We start from the raw sequence: 21,615 nt of genomic DNA, 5'->3' as shown, positions 1-21,615 counted from the left end.
CATTTGATTGGACAGCATGTTACCACGGATCACACGATCGCGGGATCCGCAATTAAAATCCGTCCATATCAGACCAGCCCTAACACTCATTGTTTTTGCTGCAAACTGTATCTCTAAATGGAAGCAGCTGAAGCGTTCCTCCGAGCGCGGTCACTGATCACTAGCTGAAGACGGACTGAACAGAAAGTCTATGGATCCGTCTTCGGCTAGCGAGGAATGACTGTGCTCGGGTAAAACAGCCAGCTGAAGTGCTTGTCCATCAGTGGGGGTCTCAGCGGCCAGACCCCCAGCGACATGCGTCTCTGACAAACCTTTTTAGAAAGTGCAGTTAAACTTTAAATTTTTGGTGACTAGATTTTAACCCCCCCCCCCCCCCCTTCCACCTTCTTGTTTTTATATACATGGAACCTATCGTAAATGGTGTAATGGTCACCTGTAAGGCAGTCAGCATGTATATACTATATCTCGCTGACATGCGATTTCATGGCTCCTAAGCCTGGATTTAGCAAGGAGGTCCTGGCGTTGCAGATTTCACCGATGCTGACATCTAGTGACCAAACGGGTCATACTGCAGATTTGGCACTGTGGGCGCATCGAATAGCAGTGATGCCCAGCTGACAGACCTCACATGCCCCCTCTGCATCATTGGCACATTTATGCTACACTGTCTGCCTCGGGTTAATTATTGAACAGAAGTACTCTGTCCAGTCAAAGAGCACAAAACTGTTTAGGAGCACTATGGCTTCTTTTCCATGCCCCAAAGTGTGTGTGTGTGTGTGTGTGTGTGTGTGTGTGTGTGTGTGTGTCGTTTTTCCAAAATGAGACTAATCACAAGAAATTATTTTAGAGAACTTCTACGCTACATTCTGCAAACATTACTTTTTTTTTTTGCTCTGACAGCTGAAAGTAACTCCCTTTTGCTTAAATATTGCCTTATAGACGTAGGATACAGTACAAATCCCTCGGCTTCTGTTTGTGAAGCGCAAATCTTTAAAAATGGACTTATTTTGTAAAACTATTCCTCATTTAATTACATATACAGTAAGTACTGACCAAAAGTTTTAGGCAGGCGTGGAAAAGAAAATGTTGAAAAGTAAGAAGGTTTTCAACAATAATGCCAATAGTTTTATTTTTGTCAATGAACAACAAGCAAGAGATATCTAAATCAAGTCAATACTTGGTGTGCCTAACACCCCCTCCCCTCCCCCTTTGCCTTCAGAACAGCACAGCATTAGTTCTTCTAGGTACACTTGCACACAGTTTTTGAAGGAACTTCACAGGGAGGTTGTCCCAAACATCTTGGAGAACTAACCACAGATCTTCTGTGGATGTAGGCTTGCTCAAATCCTCCTGTCTCTACATGTAATCCCAGACACACTTTGTTTGGATCATGGCTCTGTGGGGGCCAAATCATCACTTCCAGGACCCCCTGTTCTTCTCTACATTGAATACAGTTGTTAATTGGAATCAGATGTCGTTAACTTAAATAAAAAATAACAACTTTGCAGCATTTTTTCCATACCTTCCTAAAGGATCATTTACACGCAAAGATATTTGGTCAAAAGATGGGTTTTAGGCGATTTATTTTGCATAAACTGCTAAGGGACAGTAATGTCCGTTTGCAGCTTATTACCTTCATTTGCATGTAAATGAGACTCCGGGAGCTGTATGCAGAGAACAGCAGGTGGTCTGTTCTCTGCATTCAGCTCCTTTTGTTCTGCCATGGGGCTGCAAGCTGAATACAATGTAATCGGCACTCCTATGCAGAATACAGCACCATGGACCGCAAACGCAGCATGTGGTCTGTTATCTTCTCTCCGGCTGAACGATTGATTTTATGCTCACCTAAAAATCCTTGTTCAGCCAAAGAGTGTGAAAGATGGGAGCATTTCCACACAGCAATTATTGCTCAAACGATAGCTTTTGAGCTATAATCGTTATGCGCAAATGGGCTCCTAAGCCTGGATTTAGCAAGGAGGTCCTGGCGTTGCAGATTTCACCGATGCTGACATCTAGTGACCAAACGGGTCATACTGCAGATTTGGCACTGTGGGCGCATCGAATAGCAGTGATGCCCAGCTGACAGACCTCACATGCCCCCTCTGCATCATTGGCACATTTATGCTACACTGTCTGCCTCGGGTTAATTATTGAACAGAAGTACTCTGTCCAGTCAAAGAGCACAAAACTGTTTAGGAGCACTATGGCTTCTTTTCCATGCCCCAAAGTGTGTGTGTGTGTGTGTGTGTGTGTGTGTGTGTGTGTGTGTGTGTGTGTGTCGTTTTTCCAAAATGAGACTAATCACAAGAAATTATTTTAGAGAACTTCTACGCTACATTCTGCAAACATTACTTTTTTTTTTTTGCTCTGACAGCTGAAAGTAACTCCCTTTTGCTTAAATATTGCCTTATAGACGTAGGATACAGTACAAATCCCTCGGCTTCTGTTTGTGAAGCGCAAATCTTTAAAAATGGACTTATTTTGTAAAACTATTCCTCATTTAATTACATATACAGTAAGTACTGACCAAAAGTTTTAGGCAGGCGTGGAAAAGAAAATGTTGAAAAGTAAGAAGGTTTTCAACAATAATGCCAATAGTTTTATTTTTGTCAATGAACAACAAGCAAGAGATATCTAAATCAAGTCAATACTTGGTGTGCCTAACACCCCCTCCCCTCCCCCTTTGCCTTCAGAACAGCACAGCATTAGTTCTTCTAGGTACACTTGCACACAGTTTTTGAAGGAACTTCACAGGGAGGTTGTCCCAAACATCTTGGAGAACTAACCACAGATCTTCTGTGGATGTAGGCTTGCTCAAATCCTCCTGTCTCTACATGTAATCCCAGACACACTTTGTTTGGATCATGGCTCTGTGGGGGCCAAATCATCACTTCCAGGACCCCCTGTTCTTCTCTACATTGAATACAGTTGTTAATTGGAATCAGATGTCGTTAACTTAAATAAAAAATAACAACTTTGCAGCATTTTTTCCATACCTTCCTAAAGGATCATTTACACGCAAAGATATTTGGTCAAAAGATGGGTTTTAGGCGATTTATTTTGCATAAACTGCTAAGGGACAGTAATGTCCGTTTGCAGCTTATTACCTTCATTTGCATGTAAATGAGACTCCGGGAGCTGTATGCAGAGAACAGCAGGTGGTCTGTTCTCTGCATTCAGCTCCTTTTGTTCTGCCATGGGGCTGCAAGCTGAATACAATGTAATCGGCACTCCTATGCAGAATACAGCACCATGGACCGCAAACGCAGCATGTGGTCTGTTATCTTCTCTCCGGCTGAACGATTGATTTTATGCTCACCTAAAAATCCTTGTTCAGCCAAAGAGTGTGAAAGATGGGAGCATTTCCACACAGCAATTATTGCTCAAACGATAGCTTTTGAGCTATAATCGTTATGCGCAAATGGGCCTTTACACACACAGTACTCTGAAAAAGTTTAATGTGTACTTATGTATCAGGCTTGTACATATGGCTCTTTGTTCCTTTCTTCAGTTCCACTGACTTTGAATGGAATACTTGACTTCCATTCAGACTCCTTGACATGGTTGTGTGGTTGAGGGGGGCGATGAATAACCAATAAATGTTGTGGACCAGAATACCCCTTTTTAACCTTTTCTGTGTTTTTAGGAGGTAAAGTTTTGCCATGTAGACAGGGTAGTCGAAGAAGATCCTCTTGGCCCGTACATATGACAGCTAGACAATGCTTATAGTCTGCATAAGACACAACAAGAAAAGTGTAGACGGCCATGTCATTGTCGTGTCGGCACTAATGGCTATCGTGCCAGCCCAAAGCACTATCGTGATGCCACAAAGCGCTATGGTGAGCGCTAATTTTATTATTCTTTGTGGCTGGCCATTAATTGTGATTTGTTTTTTCAGACGCCAGTACCCTTGGGGACAATTTGTAGTTGTGAGTGGTGAGGTGTGGAATAATACAGAGGGCCAGATATTTTGCTTAAAGGGGTTGTCCGGCCACACAGGGTAAAATTTTTTTAGAATGCTGCTGCTTTCCTTTCAGTAAGGATAGTAGCACCCAGCATACAGGGGCTCAAACCGGCCGGCAGATCAGCTGCAATGTCAGTTTCTTACCTTAGATTCTGATCTTTACTGCAGCTTTCAAAGATGGCGCCTCTGTGCTGCCTTTCCACAATGCTCTGCGCTCTTCCTCTTCTGTGTGCGCGCTCTCGATGGTAGTAAGAGACATGAAAAGGCAGGATTTCCCTCAGCTCACGTCCTAGCCCCGCCCACGACACGCCCACCTCTATTGAACTGATCTACAGTCTCGCCCCGCCCCCTGCTGCATACTATAATCAGAGGGGTTGTGGCCAGGGGAGACTGTCATAGTTCACGATAAAATCCTACCATGAGTGTAAACAGCAGCACAGTGTATAGTGAATGGAGAGGGGCAGGGGAGAGCCGAGAGAGAACTCTCCTACAGACCCCCACTGCAAAGCTACCTACTGCCCCACCCTGCTAAAGTAAAGTAAAACAAAACATTTCCCCACACACACATGCCCTCATAGTGCCCCTCCCACAGCGACCCCTCTCACAATGACACCCCCCCCCCGACGTCTGTCAGCCGGGTCCCTACTAACACACACACACCTCCACCCCCCCCCCCCCCCCCCCGGGACTTCTGACAGTCGGGTCTCCAGACACCACGAACACACACACACACACATCACTGCACCCCCCCCCCTGCACGCACGCATCCATCCATCCATCCATCCATCTCTCCCCCTTCCCCCGGGACTTCTGACAGCCGGGTCTCCAGACACCACGAACACACACACACATCACTGCATCCCCCCCCCCCCCCTTGCACACATCCATCCATCCATCTCTCCCTCTCCACCCCCCCCCCCCCCCCCCCCCCCGCGAGAGCCTCCACTCATTCTTACCTTGGAGATGAAGAGCCAGCAGCCACGCCTCCCCTGCAGGCAGAACTGAGCTTCCCAGCGGCTGAAGTTCTTCTGCACATGCGCAGAGCTGTGCTGGAGAAGCGTGTCTCCGTTGTCCCGACAAGAAGAGGACAAGAGACTTGTCGGGCAGCCCAAGAGGTAGGTGAATAACTTCTGTTTGCCTAATTTACAATGCACAATGTATATTACAAAGTGCATTGTATTGGGCAAACAGAAGTAATGAGACCTAATGTTTATGGCCGGACAACCCCTTTAATTTATTGTAAACCTGTATTATTAAATAAGGCAGTGAGATGAGGTAGTTTTCTTCATAACATTCAGTGCATAATAACTGATACACAAACTGCAACAATGTAGACACTGTGTCTAACTCATCCTTATACTGGGAGCTTACTCTGGATTTCTTTTCTCTATACTTCTTTGTATTTGTATTTCTTTATCTCCCTCTCTTCATATTTACACAGATTTACATCCCTTTTATTTTCCCTCTATATACTGTCAAAGCTGACTCTCCTCAGTAAGGCCGCCTGCACACGGGCAGAAATCCCGCGGCGGTATTTCCCGCGGGATTTCCGCCGCTCAAAGCCTGCATAGGAGTGCATTACAATACGCACTCCTATGCAGACGGCCGCAGTTTGGCCACGCGAAATCTCACACGGCAAACAAACCGCGGCATGTCCTATTCTTGTGTGGGGCTCGCAGAGCCTCGCACAGAAACGTCACTCACCCGGCCACCGGCTCCGGTCCGCGCATGCGCCGGCTGCCCGGCAGCCGGCACATGAAAGGGCCGCGCTCGTCTCTGCAGGCGCTCGGGTCGGGTCTCGCGGCGAGAATTCTCGCCGCCGGATCCGACCCGCTCGTCTGCAGGCGGCCTTACTCACAGTTTCTCAGATTTCTCTCTTGTTTCTATGTTTCTCTTGTTTTTCTCTTTCACGGCTGCTCTGTCTCTTTTCACATATTTCTCTCCTGCCTGGCACTTTCTTTTGTCCTGTTAGGCGCTTCCTTTTCTGGCGCTCTCTGCCTGAAGCGGCTCACTCTCACGGGCTCCTGTGACCGTTGTCCAGCTATTTATAATCTGTCACCTGACCCGTTTGTCTACAGCCAATCACAGCCTATCTGGTTGCTAGGTTATCTGCCTCGTAACTATGCATTTCTTCTATCTTGTGCAGTTGGCTAATGACCTAGCAACTAGTTAGGACGTTTATCTGCATCCCTTGTGTAAACCCCTAGGGCCGGATATTATATTACCGATCCCCATAACTAAACAGTACTATGTAGTGCCTTTTTTCCAGGCCCCTACATCATGCTACAACACTAGGGAACGTCATAATTAAAATACAGGGCCACATTTATAAAGGTTTTTACAGCCGTTTCTGATGCTGGGTGTGGCTTGTCAGGAAGGGGTGTGACCACCTCAGACTAACAAATTTATATATAAATTAACACCAGAAATGTATGCTATGGCAGATCTGGCATATGTTTCCGAGGAGGTGCCGAGATGTGCCTAGGGGCTGTTTCAGACGACCGTATATCGTCCAGGTATTCACGCCGGACAATATACGGCATCTCTGTCTGCAGGGGGAGGAGGCTGGAAGGGCCGGGAGCAGTGCTCTGAGCTCCTGCCCACTCTCCGCCCCTCTGCACTATTTTCAGAGAGGAGGCGGGACTAAGTTTCTGGGAATTAGCTCCACCCCCATCAAGCCTCCCCTCATTGAAAATAGTGCAGAGTGGCGGAGAGGGGGTGGAGAGGAGGCAATGAGGGGGCGGGAGCTCAGTGCACTGCTCCCAGCTCTTCCAGCCTCCTCCCCCTGCAGACAGACGCCGTAGATCGGCCGGCGTGATTACCAGGCTGATATACGGTCATCTGAAACAGCCCTCATACATGAAAAGGCTTATCAGGAAGATATGTAAATAAAGTTGTGGCGTGATTAGATGAACAGTCTTGTCACCTGAGACCCTAAAAGAGCCTCAGAGCTTTTTATAGGCTACAGTCTGAACCAACTTGTGTGTAGTGACCTCTTTTTCTTCTTGTGTAGAGCTTTGCTGACCAATAGATGTCCCTCACTTCACCTCTCACCATCCTACACCCTGTAGAGGGATGGAAGGTGTAGCTCACGGAGGTTACTAGTATCCGTGATGTAGACCCGGTCCGTTCCTCACTTCAGTACGGAGTGCCACCTGAGCAGGACAGGTGGTGGGTATAAATTGGTGCAGCTGACCAGTTCAGAGAAGGATGTCCTGTGTGAGCACCAGAGGCTGAGAGGGAGAGCCTGAGCTGGAGACACCACACCACGCTGCAGGGAAGGTTGGCTGAGATTATGCCCTATTGAACTCAAAGACTTTTGTGTTTGCTTTTGCTGGACTGCTGATTTAAAAGGACTTTCCTTGCATGTTCTGTTTTCTGGAGAATGCCAGTACTTTTAGTTATGAATAAAGACAAGACGCTCAGCATTTGGTCGTGGCCGGGTGTGTTTCTCCCTGTACTGCTACAGGGGCAGTTGAAGAGATTTTGCCCAATTACCAGAGTTTAAGATTGGGCACATTATTGGAATGCAAGAAGCTCGCAATGCCAAATTACCTGCCACCTTGGCTGTTCTGACCTGCCTGTTAGGTGTGGGGGCGGGTATGCACACAAGGTGACTGGACTTGGGATGCCCTCGACGGACCACCAGTAGAAAGGACTGTCTGACAAGTACAAGCTGCTTCAACTGTTTCATTATCCACCTTCCAGAGACAGGTGGCAACATCGTTTCAGGCCCCTGTGACTGTCTGAACTATTGTCAGGCACTTGACTGAAGAACATTTGGTCTCACAGCAGTGAATACATGTACTGCCTTCAACGCCCACCAATCACTGCATCGATTTGCAGTGTACGGCTATAAAGTGGAACCAGATTGTCTGCAGGAACAAATCCAGGTTTAGTTGGGCACTGACAACAGCCGTATTTGTGTCTTGAGACCTACGGGTACTGGCTCAATCCTGCCTTTGCTGTGGAGCGGCACACTGCCCCCACTGCTGTTATGATAGTCTGGGGGGCTATCACATATGACAGTTGATCACCCCTAGTAGTGGTACGAGGGTCAATGACAGCTCAGCGTTGTGTTCAGGACATCCTGCAGCCACATGTGTTCCTCTCATGGTGGCTACCAAGAATCGTTTTCCAGCATGATGATGTTTAGCTGTGCACACAAGGGGGTCATAGGAATACTTCCACAACATTGTCACTATTCTGTGGCTGCCGGCTCACCAGATTTATTGCCAATAAAGCATGTAAGGGATCATCTGGGATGCCAACTTCTACAGCCTATGAGTTTGCACAATCAAAAGGCGCAGTTACCACAAATGTGGATGCAGGATGCCATGCGGAACATGTATGCCTCCACGCCTACTTATATCACATCTTATATCCAAGCTAGAGGTGGTACAACAGGGTACTAGAGCCTCCATGGCCCCCTGGATCACATCTTGTATCCAAGCTAGAGGCGGTACAACAGGGTACTAGAGCCTCCATGGCCCCCTGGATCACATCTTGTATCCAAGCTAGAGGCGGTACAACTGGGTACTAGAGCCTCCCTAGCCATATAAACATTACAATCACAGAAAGTTTCATTTGATTCAGACAACTTCTTCTAGGGGAGGGGTTGTTATTGACAATGAGTATGTGGTAGGTGTGGGTGGTAATTAAAGGGGTTGTCCCGCGCCGAAACGGGTTTTTTTTTCCACCCCCTCCCTTCCCCCCGTTCGGCGCGAGACAACCCCGATGCAGGGACTTAAAAAAAAAACCGCACAGCGCTTACCTGAATCCCCGCGCTCCGGTGACTTCTTACTTACCAGTTGAAGATGGCCGCCGGGATCTTCTCCCTCGGTGGACCGCAGGGCTTCTGTGCGGTCCATTGCCGATTCCAGCCTCCTGATTGGCTGGAATCGGCACGTGACGGGGCGGAGCTACACGGAGCCGGCATCCTGCACGAGCGGCCCCATTGAGAAAAGAAGAAGACCCGGACTGCGCAAGCGCGTCTAATTTGGCCATTAGACACCGAAAATTAGGCGGCTCCATGGAAACGAGGACGCTAGCAACGGAGCAGGTAAGTGAAAAACTTCTTATAACTTCTGTATGGCTCATAATTAATGCACAATGTATATTACAAAGTGCATTAATATGGCCATACAGAAGTGTATAACCCCACTTGCTGCTGCGAGACAACCCCTTTAATATATTGCACCTGCACAGTGCTCTACCATGTAGCAGTTTGGCTGTCTGCATGCTGAGGAATGTGGCTGCCCTTGTATTTTGTATCAGTCTATCTGTAGTTACATGGCTGATAACAAGTTGACTCACATCGCACAGCACAGGTACAACCCTTTCTGTCAAGCTTCTGCACCACTATGGTAGTTGCCCACTAATCCATAAAGCTCTCCACAGTGTTGTTTCTATGACTTAATGCAGTAAAATGACGTTACGGGTGTGGGTCAGTATGATTAGGAGTATACCAAGTTTACATTTTTTTTTAATTTTTTTTTTTTCTACGGATCAAAAAAAGTCTTGTTAGAAAAATTTTATATATATATTTTAAAAATGCCATCAATTGGGGCGTTTTATGGTTTTTTGCAAGATGGGCTATAGTTTTTGTTTTTTTTACACCATTTTAAGTTGCATACAGCTTTTTGATCACTTATTTTTATTTACCTTTTTAGTGACAGTGCAATGTAGGCATTGTATAATTTTTTTGTTTCAGGTTTCATACACAATGTAGGATAGATAAGGCAGTATTTTGGGTGCAGATTGGCCATTTATGGATGTGACGGTGCTAAATTTTTGGTATTTTTGTCTTTTTATTTGTTTTTTTAAATGTTAAATAATGGGTAAGGGATTTTCTTTTAAACTTAGGACCCCTAGCGATCACCTCATATCAGGCCAGTTGTCAGTGGGAATAGAGCCGGATGCTGACAGCTCTGTACCCATCGCGGTGGCCCGGTTTAGTAATTACAGGTGCAGCTGTCATTTGTATTTGATATGTATGCACATAGGGGTGCCTTACACTAGTCCATAGAAGCAGGCAGCAGGAATAGAATATATCATGAGGTTTTCAATGCGGACCAGCAGTTTGTGTGAAAAATTGATCATGTGTATGGCCTTATAACTATAATATGGCCATGTGTGCCATGGATTTACATGGACAACACACAGCCCAAAATTACAGCCACTCACCTTGAGCATAAAAAGTACTTGCTGAAAAAAGCCCCCAGTAATACAGAACTTATAGCTAATGTTTTCTGGCTATTTAATATGCCTGCACTGACTGCTGGAAGCTTGGTAGAGGTGTATACATTTATGGAAGGTGCAATGCTTCAATGATTTCAGTGCTTCCTCGCTCTGTTGGCTGACCAGTCCAATAAATGAGATCATTGATTCCTGTTCTCCACTGCTCCTTACAAGACCCCTTCGGATAGACTGTATATTCTTCATCCCTGCCTTCACATGGTAGAAGATTAACCTACATTACTCCGTTTGGTCTCCCCATGTGGACACTGCAGACATCAAAGCTCCAGCAAATTGTGTGTATTTACTGCGTCCTGTAGTCGGAGAGTGATGGATTAGAATTAGGCTGCATCACAGATTGGTGAAATCTCCCAGCATCCCTCCTGAGCAAAGAGGAGCGAGCATCCTCCGGCGTACCAGCATCGACCTGCTACTCAGTTGGCGTTTCTTCTACATGCTGTAATGGGGAGCCCCTGCCAGGACACTTGCTATCTTCTCAACTTTGCTGCTCCTTCTCTTCTTCTCGATGACTAGTTCATAGCTGTCAATGAGTACTTGAGCCCTGATTAGCTCTATATATGTACATGCCCTGATAGAAGGGGTAAATTCCCCTCTGGTAAAGTGGGAACCCTAAGCAAGAAGGATTCGACTGCTTTTTTTAGAACTGCTGTCTTCTTGCCTGCAGATTTCATCCTGTAAGTAGAACGCCTTATTCTGCATTGCTACAGTTTTTCTCCTTGAATGTCAATGGCTCCTATGCATCTGTGCTCTGCACCTTCACGGTTCACCTTGGAAATGTACGGTATGATCCTACTGATGCATTGCTGATTTGACAGAACTGTATATGGACTTTTTATTCCTCTTGCCTAGAAATTAAAAAGAAATTAGCCGCATGGCTGCAGGGTTTCACTGTTTCCTCCCGCTATCCTTGCTGTGTTGTCCTGGATTACAGCCACGCTACGGTGCCTGGCAGGTCATCTGGAGCATCTGCATTGCCTCCATGTTCCCTCCCCTCTGCTTGCAGACTCATCGGGGACCTTTGCTTTATTCTTGTCATGTATGCATCTACTTGTATAGACTTGGTTACAGGGGGAGGGATGGAAAATGTTAGCAAGCGGCTTCTATTTCTAGCCTCAAACCACAGAAGATGCAAGATTAGCATGTTGGCGGGGACTAGTGCAGTGAGGGTTAATGGCACAGGCTTCCTGAGTCGCATGTGACGCAGTATTGGGGACAGCTTGTCCTATTCAATATGTAACTTTGTGAATCTTCTATTATCGAAGCCTGTTTATTGTAGCGTTGACTTTTTTCAATGTTGTACAAATATAGATGCAGAATATCCTTCGTGCTGAGAGGGGGGGGGGGGGGTGATGGGAGAAGTTTTCTGATGGTACAGAGGCAATGTGACTTGGGGACGCTCCTTCTTTTTTTTTTTGTTATATTTAGATACAAGAGTAGAAGGATGCTCTGACTTATCGCCTATCTGCAGCTTCCCATTTGATTCAACCCTTTTCATGACCAGCAGTGATTTGCATTTTAATAAGTTGCTTTCATGAACTGGGAAAAGGTCGTTTTTTATTTTGTTTTAATTTCTCAATTTAAAGGGAAAAAAAAAAAATTTTCTTCCTTTTTTTTTTGCAATTTTGTCATTTTACTCTACTCTAGAGTATCCACAGAATTCTGTCTAGAGTAGCTAATTTCTATAGAACATTGATAGCTAGCTTGACTATAAAGTAATGGAAGCCAGTATCATGTGATGGGATAGAAGTATTTCACTACACTTGGAGGACAAATGAAATTGCACATTGTAGTTTAATAAAAATCGAAACAAAGAATGCTGTCCCCTGCCAACCGATCGTGTTGATTCCTCTGAAAATGAACGCTGTGTTCTGATTGGTTGGTATAATGCAGCTACTCCATCTTTACTCTGGAGTTCTAGGAAGAGACTTGGGTGCTCATAAGAAACTTGCCTGGTAATGAGGTGATAAATGGACACCTACTCGTCTGTATGATGGCCCATGCTGGAAGTGGAGCTCTCGCATTAGAAATATTTGGGATGGAGTAATGCTCGTATCTACTATATGGCATTGGTAGTTTTAAACTTCTGCACTAGCTATGGCTTGTTACATGCAGTAATAGACTTGTGTTTTTTTACATCCGTCCGTTGCTGTAACCATCTAGGATTGCGTTGACCTGCTTTTATTTATTGCAGCTCGAACTATTTTTATGAAGCAGATGTAGGATTAATTGCTGATCTCTTGGCAGTGTATTAACTGGTGGGATAAAATGGGACACTCAAAAGTCACAAATCATGAAGTGTTAATCTTGCAAAGCCCATCTATCAAGACGTTCTTGAATGTTTGTTTTGAAAGTCAAATTCTTAGTTGGGTTTCAAGCTAAATGGGGGGGGGGGGGGGATTAGTGGCCAACTAGCGTAATAGATTTTTAAAAATGTATACGTTATATTATTCCAGTTTTATATCTGCGTCTTATCATAAATTACCTGCAGACGCTGGAGAAGACGTTGGCTTTGACTTATATCCCCAGTCATTGTTATAAGGCCTGTTAAAAGGTGTGACATTGACTTGGAGGAATGCTGCCTTCTAATACGTGTAGTACTGTTGTTCTATCCCTTTTGCATGATTAAACTTGAATGATGGCTCTCAGAATGACAGAAGGTCCTGTGAATACAGCCATAGCTACACTTGCATGCTGTTTTCAGAATCTGCCAACTGTTTCTTTTGGAGAAAGGTCTGGGCTGCAGGCAGGTGAGTTCGACCCCCGAACTTGGCTTCTGTGAAGCCATGCTGTTGTGATCGATGCCGTATGTAGTTTAGCATTGTCTTGCTGAAATATGCAAGGCCTTCCCTAAAAAAGACGTCTGGATGGAAGCATATGTTGTACTAAAATCTATATATATGGCGTAGCCTTGATGGTGCCTTTCAAGACATGTATGCTGCCCATGCCATAGACACTAATGCCACCCCATACCATCAGAGATGCGGGCTTTTGAACTGTGCGCTGATAACAAGCTGGATGGTCCCTCTTCTCAAGTCCGCAGGACACCACTTCTGTAGTTTCCAAAAAACTTCAAAGTTTGATTCATCCGGCCACAGAGCAGTTTTTCCATTTTGCCTCAGACCATTTTAGATGTGTTTTGGCCCAGAGAAGATGCTGGATTGTGTTGATATATGGCTTCTTCTTTGAGTGATACAGCTGTACCTCGCATTTGAGGAATTGCACAGTGAACTGGATTCACAGATCCTTTCTGGAAGTATTCCTGAACCCATGCAGTGATTTGCATTACAGAGGCCGCCTGCAGACGAGCGGGTCGGATCCTATCCGGCAGCGAGAATTCTTGCCGCGGGACCCGACCGGAGCGCCTGCAGGGCGCCCGGCGGCCCCGGCTGTTTCATGTGCCGGCTGCCGGGCAGCCGGCACATGCGCAGACCGGAGCCACGGCTGCATAAGTGATGTTTCTGTGCGAGGCTCTGCGAGCCCCGTACAAAAATAGGACATGCCGCGGTTTGTTTGCTGCGCGACATTTCGCGCGGCCGTCTGCATAGGATTGCGTTTGTTAACACAATCCTATGCAGGCTTTGAGCGGCGGAAATCCCGCCGCAGGATTTCCGCCCGTGTGCAGGTGGCCAGAGTCATTCCTCTTTTTAAGGCAGTGACTTCTAAGTGACCACTGATCTTGAGCATCCAATATTGACAGTCGACCTTCTTCCAGATTATCTGAATCTTTTGATATTTCGTACTGCAATTCTATGTTGAACATTTTTCCACAATGTGTAGTCAGGTTTTTCACAGATTGGTGAACCTCTGACCATCTTTGCTTCTGAGAAACGTTGTCTTTCTCACAGGATTTTTTTTTTTAATACGCCGTCAATAGCCCTAGTAAAAAATTGACAATCCAGCTGTTTTTGTCATCAGTACCACTAACTTTTCCAGCCTTTTTGCTAACCCTTTCCTAACTTTTGTAATATGTGCTGCTGCGTTCAATGTCTAAACAAGTTCATTTTTTAAAATGAAATGTAAAATGTCACTTCTGATATGTTCTACTGTGAATAAAATATGGTTGAGATTTCCAAATCATTGTTGTTTTTTTTTTGTTTTTTTTTTATACTTCCGTTTAGAGATGAGCGAACGTACTCGTTAAGGCCTATTTCGCAATCGAGCACCGCGATTTTCGAGTACTTCACTACTCGGGTGAAAAGATTCGGGGGTGCTGTGGGTGAGCGGGGGGTTGCAGAGGAGTGGGGGGGAGAGGGAGAGAGCTCCCACCTGTTCCGCACTGCTACCCTCCCCCCCCCCCCCCCGCTCCACCCCGCCCCGCCCCCCGGCGACCCCCGACTCTTTTCACCCGAGTAGTGAAGTACTCGAAAATCGCGGTGCTCGATTGCGAAATCGGCCTTACAGAGTACGTTCGCTCATCTCTACTTACGTTTTACACAGCGTCCTAACTTTTTTGGAATTGGGGGTTGTAAATATAACCTCCTGAACCCCAGTCAGTGAATACATTCTTGGTACAGAGCTCCAAAATGTGCTGAAACTATATAAAAATAACTGGCTTATAAATAAAAATAAAATAAACATATAAATAATGGCTTTTGCAGCACTTGCATGTTTATACAACTACTTCATCTGTCTTATTTTAGTGTGTTTTGTTTTTTTGTTTTTGTTTTTTTTCTACTTTATTTCTTTGTAGGCTTTCATGTAAACTGTAGGATGTTGGGGCCAATTTCATGTGATACGATTTGTTTAAAATATCCTTTTAATATTTTGCATAATTTTTCTTCCAGGGCCTCCAAGATGGACCTCCGATGTGCCCTGGAGGAATGCACTTTGGCACTCAACTTATTTCTAAATAATAAGTTTTCAGAAGCTCTGGAATTATTACGTCCATGGTAAGGGTAAAAGTGAGATAATGTAACTTTTTATTACATTTTTGCAGTTATTTTTTATTTTATTTTTTTTGTTTGTCTGCTTCTCGAATGAATTAAATTTCAACTTTGCAAATAACTTTGAATTACAAATCTTCCACTAGTTTGGTGGTTCAGGTCTTCTACACACCTGTTTGCAGCAGGTTAATTCGGCTGCAAATGAACCCTGTGCTGTCTGATTCTACAGTCCTATATCTATCCCCTGTCTGTCCTACCCATGAGCTCTAGAGGCACCTGTGGTAAGCAGCGCGGTATATGCCATACACAGTGCATTCTATATCTTAGACTTGGGATTTTCTCACTGAAATGACTTAGCCTTGTTGGTTGGAGGGACACAGGCTAGAGCATAGAAATAAGGAAGAGGCAGAGGGCAAACCTCACAGGGGACTAGTCCCTTAAATTGCAGATCTCTGTCAAGGAAAGCAAGCCTTAAGACCTTTCTGCACGGGATGACTTGTTGGGTGCAGAACGGCCCTGACAGTCATCCCAATGATCGTTCCTGTGCTTTCACACAGGAACAATTATCGCTCTGTAAATGGAGGCAGAGCGGGCCAGGGGTTGTTCCAGCGTACCCACCCGTCTCCATTCACAGTAAGTAAGCTGTGATTCATAGATTAACAACTGCCTGTTTACTTGGGCTGATCATTGTCCAATTTGTATGCATTCATGAAATGAACGATGAATGTGAAGCGTACGAATTATCATTCATCGTTCAGTCTGTTCATGCATTTACACTAAACAATCTTTTAGATTCTTGCAGGATCACAGAAGTCTGAATGATTGGCTTGTGTAAAAGAGCCCTTTAAAGGGTTTTCTGGGGTATATTTACAACGTGTGGTCTGCTCCATACATTGTGCAGTGATGCGGAACGATATTGCTGACTATGCCAAGTGTATAGTGGCTCTAAAGAACTGGGGGGGGGGGGGGGGATGCTGGGCATTGGACCCCACCAATCTGATATTGATGACCCAACCTAAGCCCCTTTTTAAAAATGGAAGAGGCAGTACAGAAGCAACAAACAGGATAACTGCAGCTTCAACTTCTCTAGGTGTATGCAAATACAGTGCTCCAAAAAATTAAGGGAACACTTAGGCATCACAGTATAGTCCCAAATCACTTAAACTTCAGGGATACCAATCTGCCCAGATAAGAAGCATAATCTATTGTGAATCAGTCTGACCTTCTGTAATGCATATGAAAATGACAACAGGTACACAGGAGAGGAGATAGTAAATCGCACCCAAAAAGGGAGTTTGCATTTGTTGGCCATAGACATTGCTCTCTCCTTATTCTTCTCGACTGATTCTTCTCTAGTTTTGCATTTGCTAGTGTCCTTTTTACTACTGGTAGCAAGATGTGGTAGTCCTGCGACTCCATGATAATACGTCTATATGTGCCATCAAGGTTTGCTGTGTTTCCCAATACAGTCTGAAGAACATGTGGCAGATACAGAATACAGTACTATGAGAAGAACTGGGCTGTAGAAGGGCATCAGGACTGGCATCTGCTTCTTTTGTACGGGGAGGACCGCTGCCAGAGCTCTACAAAGTGATCTCCAACAGACTACTAGTCTGTATGTTTCTGGAAGTCTGGTCAGAAACATGCAGACTTCATGAGGGTGGCCCTACTGGGGTGTATGCTCACAGCCCAGCACTGTGCAGCTCGATTGGCTTTCACCAGAGAACACCACAATTGTCAGGTCCACCATTGGCATCTCCTTTTCGTCACAGATAAGAACATGTAATAGACGTGAATGAGTCTGCAAATGCTGTGGTAAATGTTATGTTGCCTGCATCATCCTCCAGCATGACTACTTTGGCGATGGTTCGGAAAGGCCTATGCTTGTAGGCACGCATAAAACGTCAAGTAATAGCCAACGGTGCTAGGATGAAATCCACAGAGCCATTGTCAGACCTTAAGCTGGTACAGTGGGCCCTGGGTTCCTCCTTTTTGGTCATGAGGCCGGGCATTGTCCTGCAAGAGTGTGTAAGTAGTTCCCAGGCGACAAAGGAATGGATGCCGTTGACTGGTCCTCCTGTTCCCAGATCTGAATCTAATTAAGAACCTGTGGATATTCTGTATCTGTGCATCTAATGCCACCAAGTAGCTCAACGATCTGTCCATGTGCTCATTAGTGACCTGATCCAGGCCTTTTAAAGTGGACTCCCTATAGGACACCATCCACCAACTTGTCAGAAGCATGCCCAGATGTTGCCAGTAGTACATGCAGGCATGTGGGGCCATGCAGATTGGTTTTCAAGATGATTTGGAATCCATCCCTCAATTTGTTGATTTTGGCTTCCATTGACTGATGCGTCATTTTGTTCTAAATAAAAAAAAAACGGTTTTATATCCGTAAAGATTTTCTACTTTGAATCTTTCACTCGAGGTCCAGTATGTGATTTAAGAGTTCCTTAATTTTTTATTTTTTGAGCAGCGTAGATGCATGTTTCAAAAAATAAATAAAAATTCCATTTTGGTCATACATCTTTGTCTTTAAAGTTGTAGACCAATATGTGGTCATTTATCAGTCTTCTGCTTTCTGCTATTCCTCTGTTCCTTCCTCCTGGAATTGTATGGATGAATAAATAGACAGCAAGTAGCCCCTGCCTTTGTTGATGACATCTGTCCTCAGGCAAGCTTATACTGTCTGATCCGAATTTTTGGAAGTACATGTCCCTTTGACAAGAATGATAGTAACACTTAAGGCCCTTTTACACTGTCCAAGAATCTCGTTTGCCCGAGCGGACGAGCTTGTGATGTCATCACCGGCTCATTTGCGCTCATGCAGCGTGTTTAAGCTGCATGATTCTCGTTGAGGATCGTTCACTAATCGGTCAGTGTTTAACAATCCTATGTGAAACCCTAAACAATCAGAGTGTAAACTGCATGAGAAAAGGCCTGAGCCGGCGATGAATTATATGCCAGCTGGGACTCTACAACGAACGAGAACCTGACGACTCTCGCTCATCGTTCAGTCAAGGGGCGGCTTTTAAACTCGAACGGTTATCATTTAATCTCGCTCATTTGAACGAATCGTTCTATCTAAACGGGGCATCATCTGTCAGTTAATTCCATGTGTGTATATGTGTATAATAACCGTAATACATATTACTAATGAGGGGCAGCGTGCTAGCTCGGTGGTTAGCACTTGAGCTTTACGGTGCTGGGGTCCTGGGTTTAAAGATTACAAAAGGCAGCAACTGCATGAAGCTTGTATGTTCTCCCTGTTTTTGCAAGGGATTCCTCTGGGTAGTCGGTAAGGTTTTTTTCTCCCCCACTCCCAAAATGAATAGGTAAGTGAATAGGCTGAGCCCCATGAGACGGTCATCATTTACATTGGGGACTATCTCTGTACAGAACTGTGGAAGATGTGTGCTAATATAAATGAATGATACTGATGTAACTGTTGTCTTCATCCACAGGGCTAAAGATAGCATGTATCATGCTCTTGGATACAGCACCATCTTGGTTATGCAAGCTGCAATGACCTTTGAGCCTCAGGACATACAGATGGGAATTGGTACAATGAAAGAAGCTTTACAGACATGTCAGAGGTATATACTTTCTACTTCAGCATAACTATTGTTTTTTTTTTTTTGTTTTTTTTGTTTTTTTTGTTTTTTTTGTTTTTTTTGTTTTTTTTTAGACTTCCTGCATAAGTTATGAAATATTAAATGCTCGAGAATGTTTCCACTTCTGTTAGTCACAAATGCAATTAAGAGCCAAGATGTACCCTGAAAATGGGATGGAACAATAATCTGACTATTTGTGCAAACCCATTTACGTGTATTGTACTCTACTGGGTTTTGGCTTTTCAGTGTTGGATGTTGTAATAAATGCAAGGTTTGCACATGACGAAGGAATAGATAGCAGCAGCCTGTATATAGCAGCAGCCTGAATCACTTATTGAGCAGTTTCAAAGGGCCTAAAACTCCTCCTCCTTGTCATTGACAGTCCTGCCTAACCTCTGCATATGTGCAAAATTTTACATAAAGTTTTCTATGGTTACAAAACGATCTGCTTTTTGTCCAGAAACTGTCACATGCCGGCTGTCTTTACAATTGCCGTTCGGACCCATTCACTTTTGATAGAGATGACCTGCAATACCAGATACGGCTCATGGAGAAGAGGGGCACTGTTTCTGGAAACTTTACTTTTTTTCTCAACCCATTTCAGTGAAAGTAATATTGTTTTCTTTTTAAAGGTTCAGAAAGAGAAATTCAGTGGTGGAGTCTTTGTCTAATCTAGTTTCCAAACAGACAGGAGACCAATTGTCTGAAGGTAATAATGTTAAAAGAACTGTTGTAAACCATAGATTGTTATGCAAGGGGGAGGCCACCTGAGATCCCCACTAATAAACTGTTCACAGGGACAGGGCACCTGTGCACTATGCTGATTTCTGCAAGAAGCAGATGGCTCCATTCCCCCTGCAGTGGTAAGGCTTGGTATTACAGGCAAAGTTCCCATTAAAGTAAATGAGAACTTTGGTTGTGATACCAAACTAGGCCACTGCAACAGGAACAGAGCTGTCTGCTTCCTGCAGAAACCTGCTCAGTAGGCTGATCTTTTCATGTGCGGAACAGCTGATTGGCAGGGGTCCCAAGTGAGGACTGCTGCTGAATTACTGTTAGTGGCCTATCCTCAGGTCCTATGACACTTCATACTCAGATACTGGTTCAGAAGATGCCATCAGTGACCATTCTTGCCTTAGAATGCATAACAGTGATGTAAACCTAGACTGTTTTCCTGCTTCGTCCTGGGAGCAGGAAAACTGAATGCTATATTTGTCCAATGGCCGAAATAAGCTGCAACGGAAGGACCCCATTATATCTTCCGTCCTACCATCCCAGCATTTTCTGGCACAGCATGCTGCACTAATTAAACTGGGATTTAATGCCAAATCTGCACAAGAGGCTCTGAATGGAGACTCAAAAGTGAACCCAGCCCAAGTGACCATAGTGCTAGCCTAATATCAGTATGTCTGCCACATAGTAATCCCCACAGTACTGGACTCTGCAATACAATTTCCTGCACTGTGCTCCCATGCAGAAGCCTCCTTCACCGTCTGCTTCTAATAAGCCTATGAGAGCAGGCCAGCGGCTAATGCATGGATCTTCTTTTTCCTAAACCAAGTTTTGCGCTATCCTTGCAATGTAACTGCGTATGAACAGCGTGATGATGCGCCCATATAGAACGATGGGTCCTCTGTTTATTAGGGACCCAAAGAGAACAAGCATGTAATACGTGGCAAATTAGAACACGCTGCATTTTTTTTTTGGGGGGGGGGGGGGGGTGGCGCTTGTGTAATCGGTGCATACACACAAATGTGAGCAAAACTGTGCAGGTTAATGTATTTGATTGCTCGCGAATTACCACATATCGTACACCCGTACACTGCGTGTGTAATACGCAATTCAAAAAACTTTGTGTGAGCTCAGCCTAAAAGCATTTATTTGGACTGCTGGCCGGTATCTTATGTTAAATGTATAAATTCTGGAAATATAAGAAAAACAGCAAATAAAGTGCATCTGTGGCATCTCGCCAGTTCTGGCCTATAAGTGGAGGAATATAACTAAATGGTATTTATAACCCTTAGACATGGGCGAAGTGATATTATATATATTATATTATATTCTCCCATGATGTCTAGGTTCTAAATCCCACATTTGTTACAAGTGATACTTTTAGCCCAATAGAGTGATTCCCTTTTATATTAGTTCAGACGGTTATGCCTTGAATCTAATATCAGCGACTGTGTTGTAGCAGATGCCAAAACCCATGTCCATCACATCATTTGACCCTAATTTGTCTTTCCTCAGAGGAAATGCATGCTGAGATTTGCTATGCCGAGTGTCTCCTCCAGAAGGCTGCTTTAACATTTGTGCAGGTAATGCGTAAATCCTATACGGGTTTCTAAGAAGGGGATCTAGAGGACTGTGGGTCTGTGAAATGTTTGTTTTCAGATATTAGTCCCGTGGTGCACAAGTAACGCATTAAACAAGTTAATTATGATTGAAAAGGACTATGCTATGGGAATATTGCGGCTTTCAAATCTACTTGGATGGCCAAGTGTGCATATGTTCTCATTGTTGAGAGGGTAATAAGCCGCTGCCAGGGGGCTTACCTCCCTTGAGAACAAAGGTTCAAGATTGCTGAAAGTCAGCATGCCCAATCCTTTTCACCAATGCATGGTTGAAAACTTCCTCAAATTTTTATTTCCTGGACAACTGTGCTGAAAATCCGAATTTTCATGGACACGTACCACTAGTTAGTATAGTCCACATCTCCCCATGCACTTGGTCTAACATGGCAGATCTCTGTTCCCAGGATCAAGACAGACGAGTGAGAGCTGTTAGAGCAAGTGAGAATTAATAAGGGCATTTAAAGCGGTGCACTACGGCCAGCTTCACGCTCTGCTTCTAGGCATCAGATTCCTTTCCTATGCCGCTCACTACGCTCCACTGA

At 44.7% G+C, this 21,615-nt stretch overlaps 1 protein-coding gene across 1 annotated transcript in view; it reads left to right on the top strand.

Moving 5' to 3' along the window:
- TTC39B (tetratricopeptide repeat domain 39B) overlaps positions 1 to 21,615 on the top strand; it is an 83,100-nt gene that overhangs the window by 32,789 nt on the left and 28,696 nt on the right. Inside the window, exons 3-6 of the mRNA XM_066604282.1 lie at positions 15,007 to 15,111; positions 18,573 to 18,704; positions 19,355 to 19,431; positions 20,970 to 21,037. Coding sequence (XP_066460379.1) covers positions 15,007 to 15,111; positions 18,573 to 18,704; positions 19,355 to 19,431; positions 20,970 to 21,037 — 382 coding nt within the window. The remainder of the gene's footprint in view (positions 1 to 15,006; positions 15,112 to 18,572; positions 18,705 to 19,354; positions 19,432 to 20,969; positions 21,038 to 21,615) is intronic.

The sequence above is a fragment of the Eleutherodactylus coqui genome, chromosome 5 (assembly GCF_035609145.1).
Source record: "Eleutherodactylus coqui strain aEleCoq1 chromosome 5, aEleCoq1.hap1, whole genome shotgun sequence".
NCBI lineage: Eukaryota > Metazoa > Chordata > Amphibia > Anura > Eleutherodactylidae > Eleutherodactylus > Eleutherodactylus coqui.
The sequence above is the reverse complement of the archived record's forward strand: the minus strand, read 5'-3'. Positions and strand labels throughout refer to the sequence as shown.